Below are 14,042 nucleotides of genomic sequence, written 5' to 3' on the forward strand. Positions count from 1 at the left end.
GGGGGCCGCCAAGCAGGGCCAGAATTAGGCTCGGTGGGGCCCAGGGCAGAAAGCCAAAGCTCTGCCGCATGGTGCAGAAGCCAAAGCCTGAGCAGTGTAGCTTTGTGGGGGCTCCTGTGGCACGGAGTCCCAGGCAACTGCCCTGCTTGCTACCCCCTAATGCTGGCCCTGGCCTTTGTACGCAGAAAAGCGGTTGTTGTGGCACAGGTGGGCCATGGCATTTTTACTGCATGTTGTGGGGGGGCCTCAGGACAAAAAAGGTTGAGAACTCTTGTGTTAAGCAGCTAAAATGGACTCAGTCGCTTCCAGAACTGTCCATGTGTTTCACATCACTCCTAGGCAGTGCCAGCAAAGGACTAATCTACATCGGTGTGTCTCCAGCTGCCCATGGCTCCAGCAGGCAGGGGTGCCCAACCCTAGCCCAACCGAATGCCAGTCACTAGGGCCTGATTCAGTGAGGTGCTGAGAATCCTCAACCCCCCATTAGCTTTGTCGGAGCTTGAGGCTGCTCAGTACCTTGCAATAGCAACACCCAAACTTGCAGACACATAGGCCACAGCTGCCATTTTTGTCTTTAATACAGAGGTGGCGTGTTGGAGACTGCAAGTCCCAGCATGCAAAGCTGCATAGTGAACCCAGTGGCTAGAAACCACACTGTCTTCTGGACTTTTAATCCTTTTCTACCCCAAATGATTGGCTCCCACCTTTGAGAGATGCCACGCGCAGCCCTTCGGGAGCCAGCAGCCAGAGCACTATCTGCTGCATCAGTTCAGTGAGCCATTCACTAGAGCCTCACGGTCTTTCTGTTCTCTTTGTGTTCCCAGCTGGTCCTGACATTGGGTTCATCGCTGGAGAAAGTTGAGGTAAGAGGAGTTGTTTGTGTTTTAATCTCCAAAGTCTCCAAGCTGTTTCAAGAGGAGAAACGGGGCTGGAGCGTTTCCTCCGGACAGCAGGAGTCCCAGGCTGTGATTCTTTCCTTCTTTTCTTTCTTTCATTCATGCTTTGCTCCTCCCCACTGCCCCAGAGAAATCCGGGTGACTAGGGAACAGTCTTCCTTCCTCCCGCCCTGATAGGGGATTGACAACAAAACCTGCCGGGGGGGAAGTGAAAGCGTTTGCCATTTGCTCATGACACAGCTACAAGTGATTGAGACGACCGAGTTCTAGTGGTGCAGCAGAAAGCATCCCTGTTCCAGGAGCTGTACAGGATTTCTACCATCCTGGGGACTGACTGTCACAGATCCCAGCAAGTGCCCCCTTCCAGCCACTAGTCAGGACTGCTGCGAGGGGAATCCAAGTCACTGCTGTTCTGGATCTTGGACCCTGAATGGAGTCCAGCCACTGCCCCAATCTTGGGGTCCCTAGGCATGCTCTCAGACCGCAGACCCTGTGTCTGGCAGCCCCGGCTGGGGGCTGGAACCCATTGTCCAGCTGCCTAACAGCTCTGGGCACGGCCCTGACCCCGGTAATTAAACACACCCCTCTTCCAGAACTTCACCGTAAAGGTGTGAAGCTTTGGGTTTACAGTTTCTCTCAGAGGCATGCAGCTGTGACACTGTTAACAGGCACACACATTGCCAGCCCAGCATTGGCATACTGTTTGCCTTGGATCATGCAAATCACAGGCGCATCCAAAACAATAAAACACCCTAAACGCCATGTCCCTCCCTAGTTCAGCCTGCTCCTGTGGGCCTTGGGAGATCACCTGTGTTCTGGCAGGCCAGGGCTGCCACCCTTTGTCTACCCTGCCCCAGCCGCAGCCTCCCACCCCCATCTTAATCTGGTGCAAAACGTCTCTCCTAGTCGCTCCCCATTCCCCCAAGGTGAGTCCCTTTAGAAGTTCCTGCTTCTTTCGTTCTTTTCCCGGTAACTTCCATTCCTCTCAAACCCCCTCCCTTCAGACAAGAGGAGCCAGCTAGACCAAACCCATTGTCCCGAGCTGTTCACCTTTGCTAGGCGATGGTTGAATGTTGATCACTTGCCGTTGTCTCTGGCCTGGCAGAGACATAGAATCAGAGAATCATAGAATATCAGGGGTGGGAGGGACCTCAGGAGGTCATCTAGTCCAACCACTGCTCAAAGCAGGACCAGTCCCCAACTAAAATCATCCCAGCCAGGGCTTTGTCAAGCCTGACCTTAAAAACCTCTAAGGATGGAGATTCCACCTCCTCTCTAGGTAACCCATTCCAGTGCTTCACCACCCTCCTAGTGAAAAGTTTTTCCTAATATCCAACCTAAACCTCCCCCATTGCAACTTGAGACCATTGCTCTTTGTTCTGTCATCTGCTACCACTGAGAACAGCTAAGCAAAATCCTCTTTGGAATCCCCGCTTCAGGTAGTTGAAAGCAGCTATCAAATCCCCCCTCATTCTTCTCTTCTGCAGACTAAAACAATCCCAGTTCCCTCAGCTGTATCACGAAAAAGCACTGGGGAGGGCGAGATATCAGTTGTCACTGAAATAATCTGGCCTTTTCTGAGGGATTTCTAAGATGCCCATCAGTGCCAGGCCTAAGGGCTGGCTCTGGGAGCTTAGATTTCTGCAGTGGTGCTCATGGTCCATCACTGCGAAGCCCAATACACCAGGCTGCACCAGCACCTGTGAGCTCCCAGTGCCCCGTGGAAACCCTGTCAGAGCGACAGCAGCCTGGAGCTCAGCCCTGTCTCCTTCTCTCGCAGGTGCCGTTCGAGTGCAGCCTGCCACAGGAGCTCCGTTTGCGGCTTTACCGGACCCAGGACTTCAAGTGGCCTTCTACCACCATGCTGGAAATCAACAAAGCCGCTTATGTCCAGGTACTGTGCACCTCCCTGCCTTTGCTGGGCCCGGCTGGCGCCAGGGTTGGCTGGGCTGAGTTCATGAAGCCGGGCGAGCAGCTAGAAGGCTCCAGGCCGCTTGGGGAGTGGCTTTGCCTAGCCCGTCCCTGTACCTTGGTGTGTTTATTCCCTGCTGTGTCCGTGGAGTGAGGGATGCCTTGGGAATGGGGAGTTAATGCAGGAGTCTCTTTACCCCTAGAAAGCAGGGCTGAAATCCCAGAGGGGCTTTGCGACTACAAGTCATTTGCGGCCCTCCTCGAATGATTTCCCCAGCGTGGCAGGCTTTGGCTGAGAGAGGCCCAGGCCAGCACTCACTGTCTGGACTTAAAACCAAGCGTTAGAGGCATTGGCCCAGTGGTGGAGATGTCCACAATGACACGTGTTGGAGGCAGCGTGAACCAGATGAGGGTGCTGGCAGAATCGTGGGAGCCAACACCTGGAATAACAGGGAGCTGCAGCTCAGCCCTGAGGGTTCTGATAGTTGTGTGGGGCTGTGACGGGGTAGTCTGCCCTGGTCACTTAGCTAAATGCGTCACGGAGATGATTACAGGCATGACTGGAACCAATGAAGCAGGTCTGGTGGGAACTGGTGCCCTGTGGGGGCAATGGTTGGTAATTACCTCCATCAAGGCAGCTGTACAATTGGCAGGAGCAGGAAATGTGCGGGGCAGGACTGGAAGAGTGAGGTGGGCAGGGCAGAGAAAGCTGCGGAGGGGGGTGGCTCTTCCTGACACATGCTCACACTATGTTCCGCAGGGCTTGGCATCAAAAGATCAAAGGTGCCGATGGGCAAAAGCAATGGGCTATGTGGCCTGTGTGTAAGAGACCGTGGAAATGGGCCAGGCAGCAGGTAGCTGAGCCAGTGCCCGGGACAGGAGTAGCCCCGGGGAGGGGATGGGGATCAGGCTGCAGCTCAGGATGAAGGGTAGTCGGTAGAGCTGGCGTGGGAAGGAGTTTGCACAGAGCCAGCGGCACTCCCCTGCCTTATGCTATTCACACAAGTAGTGCGTACGGGAAGGGGAGAGCAGCTCCTTGGAAGTGAACTTGGGGGGAGAGCTAATTGCCAAGGATGGCATGTGAACATGGACCTGTTCCTGGGCCCATCTGTCCCAAACTCCCTCTCCATGCCAAGGCCACCTCCGCACCCCACCCAGCCTCACTCCCCGTGTACAGGGAACAGTCTGACCGAGGCTACTCCTGCAACCAGCACTCCGCCTGTGTCAGCCTCTGGCTTCCTACAGACACAAGAGCGTTTGGGACAACTTGCCCTCCAGTGCGAGGGGGGAGTGCCGTGCAGGCAGACCTGTGCCAGCCCAGCCCAAAGTAGCCATGTAGACATGGCAGCACAAGCTTCGGTGCAGGCGAGCCGCACGTGAACATACCCTGGTGCGCTTGCACAGCCCATGCTGAAGCCCACACTGCTGCATCGACGCTGCTGTTTTCAGCAGTGCTCACGAGGGTCTGGCTGCACAAACCACAATGCACCTTGGCTGAGGGTGGAGACATTCTCCCAGCTAGAGAGTGTCGCTGTGTTAGATGGAGACAGACCGTGCCACAGAATGACCCCAGTCAGACTATGCCTGCGGGTATATACAAGGTACGGTACCTTGCCCCAGTTAGGCAGGTACAGGGTTGTAAAGGGTTAAGAACATTCCTGCCTTGAGTGCAGGGGACTAGAATCGATGACCTATCAAGGTCCCGTCCAGTCCTACACTTCTATGATAATCGGGTCTCGGATGACTCAGGCCTAGGTCTTAGTAGAATGTTTTGTGAGAGTAAAGATGATAACATATCACTGAGCAACCTGGATCATGTCAGAAGGCTCTGCCGGAAACAGAGCCATTGGTTTGATGTCTCTCTTATTTCCACATCCCGTCTGTAAGCATTTGGGCCTTGGTGACGGGTGCTGATAGCTCATCGGGGCCTTCCGGCTGGGGGAAGGTAAATAACTCGCTTTCCTCTCCGCTGTTCTCTTTGCGCCAGGATACACAGTGCGTGTCAGACAATTGGCAGGGAACTGGTTCTTTGATTGCAGATGGTTCGGGCCGGCCCCTCCCTCTCCGTCCACAAATCAGGTTTAGGCGTCAGTGTCTATCAGGGCTAATCACTTTTCCCAAACAAGGTGGCTCCAGCCTCTTCGTGTGGTCATAGCTTCCTGCTCAAACTTTTCTGGCTCAGGAATTAGGACCATGTATCAGTCAGATGAAGGGCTGTCCGCAAACCCAGTCTGTGCAAGCTCTGCCGGCCATGTGGCTGTCATCAGCCTGACCCAAAGCCCAGAGAACAAGGGCAGGCGTTGGATCCGGCCCTTACAGCCCGGCGCTTACAGATCCAGGCCAGCTACAGCTGCGCATTAAATGCTGCAGTTGCAGTGTGGGTTCTGGTACATTGGCCCAGACCAGAGTGGACAGGGAATTACTAAAGCCATGTTAGAAACCCAAGAGTAAGGCAGTGGACTAACTCGGCAGGCAAAAACAGTGTTGTGCAGTCAACAAAGCCTTAATCCCCAGGAGTGATGCTTGTAGCACGAAAGCAAAGTCTCTTACCCTGACGAAAGCTCACCACTGTGGGGTTCAGCTGTCCTGTGGTCACCGAGCGTGGAGCGCCCCCGACTTAGCAGCATCTTCCCCTCTCTCGCTGTCCTGCAGCCAGACCACAGCCTTCCTCTTGAGCACCTGGGCTGAGCTAGAGTTAATCCCCGGTGCCGTGGGGAGCAGGTAGCCTCTGCAGATTCTTTGGGAGATAGGTACCCAAAGTTGGTGTCCATGGCATGGTGGTGGCTAAGGTCTCCAGCATCTGGCCCCCTCCCGCTCTCTCTGCTTTTCCTGGTACATGCACTGCCTGCACCCAGCATTGTTCGGCAGATCCTCTAATGCCCACGCCTTCGACGTGGAGGAGGAGGATTGCTGTCTGCGCTGGTGACAGAAACCCTGCTAGAACTCTGCCACGCCAGTGGTGGGTAAACGTGATTGGAGTAGCTCTGTTCTGATCCCAGTGCGGACAGAGCTTCATTGCGTCCAGGGCCCATGCCTCAGAGAAGCACTCACCCAGGCCTGCGGGTGGTTGTACTCACCAAGAGGAAGCTACATCATCAACTGGGGACTGGGGCTGGCTTCAGCTGGTACATGGATGGATCCTTTGGCTTCCTTCCCTGCCAGCCCAGATACGGAGATGAGATACAGCCCCCGAGACCTGCTAACTGAACTCTTGTTCTCTGGCTGCCCCTCTGCAGGTCTCGTTCCGGGCTGGCATTCCCCAGACATTCCTGGAGGTGAAGGAGTGTTCTCTGCAGATTGCTGCTGAGGAGCCTCAGCAGCTCCTGATCCAGCCTGTTGCGCCACTCGGCCAAGCAGAGACCGTCCTCGAGCCGACAGAAGCCACTCTGGGCCGAGAGCTCCATCGGTTCAGCTTCATCTACAGTCCGGCTGGGGGAGGAACCTTTCCTCCTTGCGCCACCCTGTCGTGCCGAGTGGCCTGGCATTTCAACGTGAGTGTGGGGGGTCGTCTCCTTCCCGGGCACCCCCAGGAGGCCTGGTGGCGTGTCCCTGGCCCAGGACCCTTTGCCGTCTGTCGAGCGAGGGGGCTGTTCCCAATGCCCTAGCTGGGGGGGGAGGGAGGCACTGATGGGAGGGTCCAGGGTTTCCGTTCCCGTGTCCCGCTGGCTGGCTGCTGACGTGCAGCTCTCTCCCATTCCTGACACCAGACGACACACACACAAGGCTGGACGGAGGTTAACAGGCCTAGCTCTCGCTGAACCGCCCTTCCGAGACGAGAGGGGTTTGCACTGGATCACAGGGTGCAGACTAGCCCGTGTCCCTGCCTCCGGGCCACTGCTGTAGCCTTTGCACGGGGCACAAGCTGGGGGTGACGTCGCCTCTTTGTTCCCAAGAGCAGCGGAGCCGTGGCCAGGGGCGCATAGTGCACCTACTGCCCAAAAGCCCCAATGTATGTTAGAAACAGGAATGAATCAGGCTGGGAATCGGTATCCCCATTTACAGAAGGAGAAACTGAGCCTCCCTGGGTCACCTGGGCATTGGTCCTGTGGCAGAGCCAGGGATAGAATCCAGGTCTCCTGCCTTCCTGGCCTGCACCTTAGCCACAAGGCCAGGGGGTCTTTTCCCAGGGTGATGCCATGTGCTCACCCCTCCTGCTATAGCCTTGTGACCAGCTGCTGGGAGATCCGTGCAGTACTCAGGGCTCTCTCGCTGGACGGGGCAGAGATGTGCGCAGCTCATCTTAACCGTCTTGGGTTTTTTCTCAAAATCACAGGGCAGCACTAGCGTGGAAACATTAGAGGTGACGCTGCAGGACACCAGACCTCCACCTTCCAGTAAGTTCACGATCTCCTTGTCATGTCACGTTGGGTCAGAGCTGAAAGCTGGAGCCAAGCCACACAGTGAAGGTGGATCAGCATGAACCCTGGCCTGCACGTTCATTAGATTATCCCTGGTGGGAGGTCCAGGCACATGTGTGGGAGCAGAGAGTATCCCATAGTCCTTGCCGAGTTTCAGTTCGATGAAGGATCTTCTGGCAGGATTAGCGCCTTCCCTCGGCTGGAGAATGGGAGCTGGATTAATGGGGACTGGGGTGAATAGACAGGAGAGAAATACCAGTTCTAAGAGAAATGTGGTTGCACCCACAGAAATGGGCTGAGTGAGGAAAGGCGTGATCGCAGATGGGACGCCTTGTAACTGGGAAGCAATGCCCAGGGGTGGGACAGCAGGACCCAGGGCGCAGTATGTTCCTCTCTGAAAGGGGAGACACTTGAATGACCATGAGATGTGGCAGAGCTGCCTTGCTGCCATGTGAGATACAGAACTCCACAGGCCAGAGGCTGGCAGGAGCCATCCTGAGAACTGGCCATCGCAGGGTGCCTGACTTGTCCAGGCTGCAGCAAGTGAGATGCCTTCATCCTGGTTGGGGCTAGGGAGAGAGGGGTCAGTCTGGCCCTGAGCCCAAGACTTAACACAGGCTCTTCCATGGAGCCGTCCCGCTGGCGCTCTTATCAAATTCCTGGCAGCTTCCTTCTGCATTTCTTTTCGTCATTTCTCCTTGATCTGCATTCCCTGCTGAGGCTGTTGTGACAGAGCCGTGCGATGTCTCAGCCGGTCTCCCTAGAGAGGGGTTAGGGGTTGTGGCCGGGCCAGGCGCTGACCTACAGGAAGCTGTGTACAGTGACTGTGCACCAGTTGTCTGCACAGGATAACAGGCTGCGGGGGGTGGGGAAGGGAAGCGAAGTTCTGATGTGAGCCAGAGCCCATGTAAACTTGTCTTGGTGTGATTGGAAACAGCCCAATTTGGAGAGGACTCAGTCAAAAGAGCCTGGTGGCAATTGGATGCAGTATCCTTTACTTCCTGTCCCAAACACTTGTGTAGCTGTTAACCAGCAGCCTTGTCTCACCCCAGAGGTAGCTGCATTTCACTGATGTGTGTAGTGATTCCTGTAGCTAGCATTTGTAAAGTGACTTGGGGTCATTCTGAACAAAGGACGCTGCATGGATGTAGAAGCATTATTAGTCCAGTTTGGTGTTTGCATTTAGTACCAACCACTTCATTTTTATCCTCTCCTCAAAATCCTGGAAATTAGAATCTCTGTGTGGGAAAAGCTCTTGGGAAGAGTTGATCTCTAATAGACAAATATAGTGTGGCCAAGTCTTGCCATTTTAATGCAGTCGGATGACGGTTAGAGTTTGTCTTCAAGCTCCAGCTCCTGGAGTCATAGGATGGAGGTGACGAGCTCGGCTTTCGTTACAAACCAGGATGTTTCTGGCCCTGGTGGCTGCAAAGAAAAGCTAGACAGCATGACTCCTATCATCTCAAGACCCAGCAGGCAAAGCCAAGACCCTGGAATGTGTTACTTTTAAGATCTCTTGCTGTGTGTGGGGGGCGGGGGGCTGGCTCCTGATTTCTAAAGTGCTGGGGTTGGCGATGCTGCACAGAGCTTTGTGTGAAGGCAGAGTGCTGGTGAGCTCACTGAGGCAGGAGCTGTGCCTGCATGTGAACAGTACCTGGCATGGGACAGGTGCGTCCGAAAGACACAGACTTGGGGATGATAATGGACAGGTGACCTCAGCCCCTGAGAAGCAGTTTTCTTGCATGCCAGTCTCCCCTGGTTGAACCTTCCAAGCAGCCGTGAGGGAGAGGTCCTGCTGATGTCTCCAATAGCGGTTATTTTTGCAGTCGCTCCATGCGAGGGAGCGTGGCCCGGCTTCCTGCCCAGCTGAATCCTTTCCAGGCAGGAATGAATCTTCAGCGCCATCCAAGAATGGATGATTTCCTGCTTTCCTCCCACCTTGGTCCCCTCTTCCTGCCTCTGTTTGCTCAGCTCCCTGAGGACAGCAGCACAACAAAGCAAGGAAAAGCTTTTGACACCAGCGAGCCCCGACTGGAATTCGCTCCGCACATCACACTCTCAAACACACACGTCTCACATCCCCACGCCGCGGCCCAGAGACAGCCACAGAGAGGAGCTGCTGGGCTCAGCAGAAGAATGCTGCTCCCTCTAGGGGAGTGGAATCAGGGACTGAGAGGAGGCCAGGAACCATTAGCAAACTAAACCGGTTTCTACCTCTGCCATTCAGTCTGCCTCCAGCCACCTGAGCAAGGTGGGGCGTGCAAGGCACTGAGAGACCATAGCAAGCACAGTATAAATAAATCAGAGCAAGGGCTTGATGGTTCCTTGGCTGGGTGCTGCAGGCAGCGGTGGTGTGATTCTTCTCTGAGTCCGTATTGAGCCAGTGCCCCCGGGTGGCGACCGTGGGGGGCTGTGTTGCTGGCATTGCTCTCTTTGGAGGTGAGGCACTGATGTCCTGAATACCTGTGCCCATGAAAGATCTCAAGGGGTGCACACACCCCCACCTCCCCACTAGTGTTTAGTTTAACTACATTCAGCCTCATCTGGAAACCTCTGTGTGGTTTCAGCTGCCAGGCATTCCTTGTTAACCCGCCTGCAGAAAATCCACCATCAGCGTAGTGTTCCTGTGCGCTGCCAAGCAGCTGCCACACCCACCCCTAGAGGTGGTTGCATTTCAGTGCTGCACCAAGGTAGTGCTCAGGGCATTTTATGGCACTGGGAGAGCCTGTCAGGACACAGCTGCTCCACCCGACGTGCTGCAGTGGCACAGCTGGATCAGCACAGCTGCACCACTGCAGTGCTGTTCATACAGGCCCGGCCTAAGGAGAGGAACAAATGTCCAAAGCGTGCAGCAGCTTGCAGGACTGTGGGGCCCAAAGCGCATGGGCAGCGCGGCAGGAGAGAGGCTGCGAGCCTGCTGCTTGCAGAGAAACCTGCTTCTGACCATTTCTAAACCTCCCCTCCCCCCAGGCGGCAGAGGGGCAGAGTCAGACTGATGCAGAGGGGCTGGGGGGCAAGGCCACTTGGAAGCCATTTGCTTTGCTCTCTCTCTGTCTCCCTTTAACTGGTTAATTTCAAGTCACTGGCACGCTTTGGTCCTGCCTGGTGGGACTGGCACATGGCTGCACTCAGGCTATTGCACAGCCTATGAGCTGCCGCTCCGGCTCTGCTAGGGGAGTGGAGCCCTTACAAACCGAGCCGTCACCTCCTTCCACAGGCCTTTCAGCCAGATCCACCCTGCAGGGCTAACCTCTGCCCTGCTTATTGCCCCGGAGTTCAGTTCCCACCACGGGTTCACCTGGGCCTGGTGCCTGTGTGGAAAAGGGAGGCTCTGGCGCAGGAGGCAGGGGCGTCTCTTGCTCGCCCATCAGCGGTGGATGGGATTCAGTAGAGAAGTCCTGACTGTGGGCAGAGAGAAGGCTCCATAGTGTGTTAACTTGGCAGGAGCCGGGGGTGGGTGGGTGCTATAGGGGAGCAGAGGGCGGCCCCCATCTGGGGAAATGTGCTGATTGCTTTCAATGCTCCTCTCTCCTGTGCGGATCCAGGCCTAGGGATAGAAGCAGTTGTGGGGATCACCTTCGCAGCGTTCTTAATCGGCACACTCCTCACCGCGGCGCTCTGGTGCATTTACTCCCATACCCGTGAGTATCTGCTGCTTCGCCTCGTCTCTGCTCCCGTCACCGCAGTCTCCCGCCCTGTGCCCCACCCCCACTGCATGGTTCCCAGTGCCATGGCTTTGGGGTGAGCTCGGTCTGCTCAGCCAGAGCCGGGGTCTCTCCTTGGAGTGCTGCGGGGCAGGGGTACTTCTCGGCTGGCAGGTGCTGGTCAGCTGTTGGGCTGCTCCAGGCTCAGGGCTGCTCCAGGATGTGACGCAGCCTTCGTGCTAGAGTGCTGGTGCCCAGCGAGAGATGCTTCGGGCCAGATCCCCAATCAGGGCATCTGCCCTGTGGCCCCATCCCACCTCGAGCCAGGGAAGATGCTGGCATGTTGGTACAGTCCACCCGGCCCTTTTCCCAAGGCCTCCAGCGGGGCATGAGGATGAGTGTTGCAGGGGTGAGACCCTGGCTCTGTCCGAGGATCTCACGGCTGCTGCTCCGGGAGCCTTGCTCCTGTTCCCAAGGGCAGAGCAGTTGTTCCGTCTGCCTTGCCTGGAAGCTTATCTGCAAAAAGCGCCAGTATCACAACAAAATCCTGCAGCCTGTCGCCTTCTCGTCCTCCTGAATAGGCAGCCAGTCCCAGCGGGGACCAGCTGATCGGTTTATCTCTGCCCACTCAGGCCTTTTCCTTCCAGAGCCAGTGTAAACACGGGCAATTGGCTTATCTCAGCACTGAAAGGGCAGTGACTGGGCAGGGGGAGGAGGAGCATCCACATGCGCTCGGTTCCCTCAGCAGCCCCTCTGGCCTTGCACGGAAACAACCCCTGGCGGGCGCCTGCCTAACATTTTCCATTTTTTCTGACATGTAACATACTCCAGGCCCCATGGCCAAACTGCAGCCCGTCTCCACCAACGCCCCGGCCTCCGAGAGCAGCAGCCCCAATCACAGCATCGGCAGCACCCAGAGCACCCCCTGCTCCACCAGCAGCATGGCCTAGGCAGCAGGCCACCTAGAACCCCCACCCCTCGGGGAGAGGGGCTGCCCGGGAGCTCCCGCCCATGGACCTCAGCGGAGCTACAGGCAGCTGAGCTCCCCGACCCAGGGACAGCTTGGGGGGAAAAGACAGTGGGGTCCGTCCCGTGTAGGCTGCTCCACTGGACAGGCACAGCTGAGAGGAGCAGCCGCGTCAGCACTTTTCGTGCACTCTGGGAGCAACACGCCCACCAGCTCTCCACGGACCCAGCCAACCCAAGGAAGGTACCAGCAGGCTGGGAGTGGGAGCATGAGGACCAGCAGACAGCACGTAGGGAGAACAGGTGGCCCAGGGAGACTTTCACTTCTAGGCCAGTCGTTCTCTGCCCAAAATCCCTGTAACTCTCCCCTGCAGCTGTTCAGTGGCCACCTGAGAGGGGCTGGGGGCATCTGTCCATGTCCTAATGCTAAGATGACCCCCCTGGATCTCCCCCTGTCCTGCCCCCTTTTCAGGCTGCCCCAGGAGAGGGGCCAAAGCCTGACTGGGGTGTAAGGCCTGAACTCCCCTTGGCAGGGTCCCCCTAGTCGAGGAGTGGGCTCGGCTTTTGCTGCCGCTGTCCAATTCCCAGACTAGAGGTGAAAGGCCCCTGCTCACTGCCAATCCCTCCAGCCCTCCTGGCCCCAACTGAAGAATCACCATCTGCAAGATCTGTAGGATACGGTCCATGAATGATGTGTCCACTCAGACGCGCTGTCGCTCACAGCAGAGCTTCAGGCAGCATGAGCCCAGCCCTTTCCCCGGGGCTCAGCCGCAGCCAGTGAGCTCCCGAGTTGGCTGCTAATACCCAATCCAACATGCACACACTCCCCCCAATCAGCCTGTCAAGGCACTGCCGGTCTGCCACTTTGTCGCAGGTGGGGCAGCTGAAATCAGCAAGTCCCCTAGTGGCACCTGGGTGCTCAGCCAGCAGCTGCGTGACCACAGTCAGCCAGGCAAGGTGCAGTCAGGTTCCCATGCAGGGTTAGTGGGAGGGGCCAGATGAGGTTTTCCTGCTGGAGGGATTCGTTCCACCCTAGCCCGGTTCCTTGTCAGGGACTCACTCCCACTGATCTGGGCAGGCAGTGGGGAGTGATTCCTCTCCCCTGTCACCCCCAGGCTGGAGCAAAGCCATGCCACTGGAAAGGCATGAGCACCCAGAGAGCAAATAGGAAGCAGGGAGTCAGCTCCCCCCCCCCGACTGTGGCGGGCAGGGAGTGCCCCCTCCCCCCGGTCACCTGGCTGGGCGGTGGCACAGAGCTCAGGGCCAGGCAGTCGTGGCCCCGTTGGGCTGTGGCTCACCCAGCGTTCCTTGCTGTATATACCCTGCTAGCCCCACACAGTTACCCATGTCAGTTACTAACGGCAGGTGGTCAGCTCTGTACCTTTTCTTTTTGTACCAACCAAAATAATTCAGGCTGGGGGGCGGAGGCGGTGTGGGAGCCAAGCTGCCTTCAGCCTGGCCAAGCGGGTATTTATGTGTGCGCCAGACACAGCCCTAGGGCAAGGGGGTGCGACAGCGCACCTGCTGGGCCTTGCCCTGCCTTCCCCGCACCGGGGTTGTGTCTGGGCACCGGCAGGCCACCGCACCGCCTGTCCTTGGTCTGTAAATATGTGTAGTGACCCCTTGTAACCATGATACTGTATAAATAAAACATGTCTTGGGTTGACCAGAGCCTGCGGAGATTATTCCTGGCCCTGGCCAGCCTGCTCAGGGCTGGAACAGGCCCCCAGAAAGGCACCAAACAGCACACACCCCTTTCCAGCTTTTCCTTGTTTATCCCAGCCCAGCCACAAACCACCTGCAATCTGGCCTGGGGGCACCAGCAGGGGGCTGGGGGCAGGGGGCTGCAACTGCCAAGGCCCACGCGCCCTCTCTCTGGTAGAGGCAGATGCTGTTCAGGTTTCCATTGCATTGTGCACATGCAGCTGTGCAAGCAGCCGGCCCCCAACAGCTGGGCTGGCCCAAAGAGCATGGCCTTGGCCCTGGCCCAAGCCCAGCCCCACTTCGACAACAGGAAACCCAGAGCAGCAGCCTGCGCCCCAAGCGGCAGAACGTGGCACCAGGGGCGAGCTCCTTCCTTGTTTCCACACAGCCTGCCGGGCTCACCCCAGCGCCAAGTGGCCCTGGGCTGACAGACAGCTGCCAGAAAGGGCCAAGCTGCCCCAGGTGGGTGGGGAAACGGCAAAGCCAAAGCCAGCTCTTTCTCTGAGCCCCAGGCTGGGGGCTGCCTTGGCTGCTGCGGTGGGAGATGCTGCTCCTGTAGGTAG

At 57.1% G+C, this 14,042-nt stretch overlaps 1 protein-coding gene across 1 annotated transcript in view; it reads left to right on the forward strand.

Moving 5' to 3' along the window:
- ENG (endoglin) overlaps window positions 1–13,441 on the forward strand; it is a 57,262-nt gene extending 43,821 nt beyond the window's left edge. Inside the window, exons 10-15 of the mRNA XM_032797791.2 lie at window positions 825–863; window positions 2,677–2,790; window positions 6,044–6,298; window positions 7,081–7,141; window positions 10,711–10,806; window positions 11,641–13,441. Coding sequence (XP_032653682.1) covers window positions 825–863; window positions 2,677–2,790; window positions 6,044–6,298; window positions 7,081–7,141; window positions 10,711–10,806; window positions 11,641–11,759 — 684 coding nt within the window. The 3' untranslated portion in view covers window positions 11,760–13,441. The remainder of the gene's footprint in view (window positions 1–824; window positions 864–2,676; window positions 2,791–6,043; window positions 6,299–7,080; window positions 7,142–10,710; window positions 10,807–11,640) is intronic.
- Window positions 13,442–14,042: the final 601 nt, after the last annotated feature.

The sequence above is a fragment of the Chelonoidis abingdonii genome, chromosome 24 (assembly GCF_003597395.2).
Source record: "Chelonoidis abingdonii isolate Lonesome George chromosome 24, CheloAbing_2.0, whole genome shotgun sequence".
Classification (NCBI taxonomy): Eukaryota; Metazoa; Chordata; order Testudines; family Testudinidae; genus Chelonoidis; species Chelonoidis abingdonii.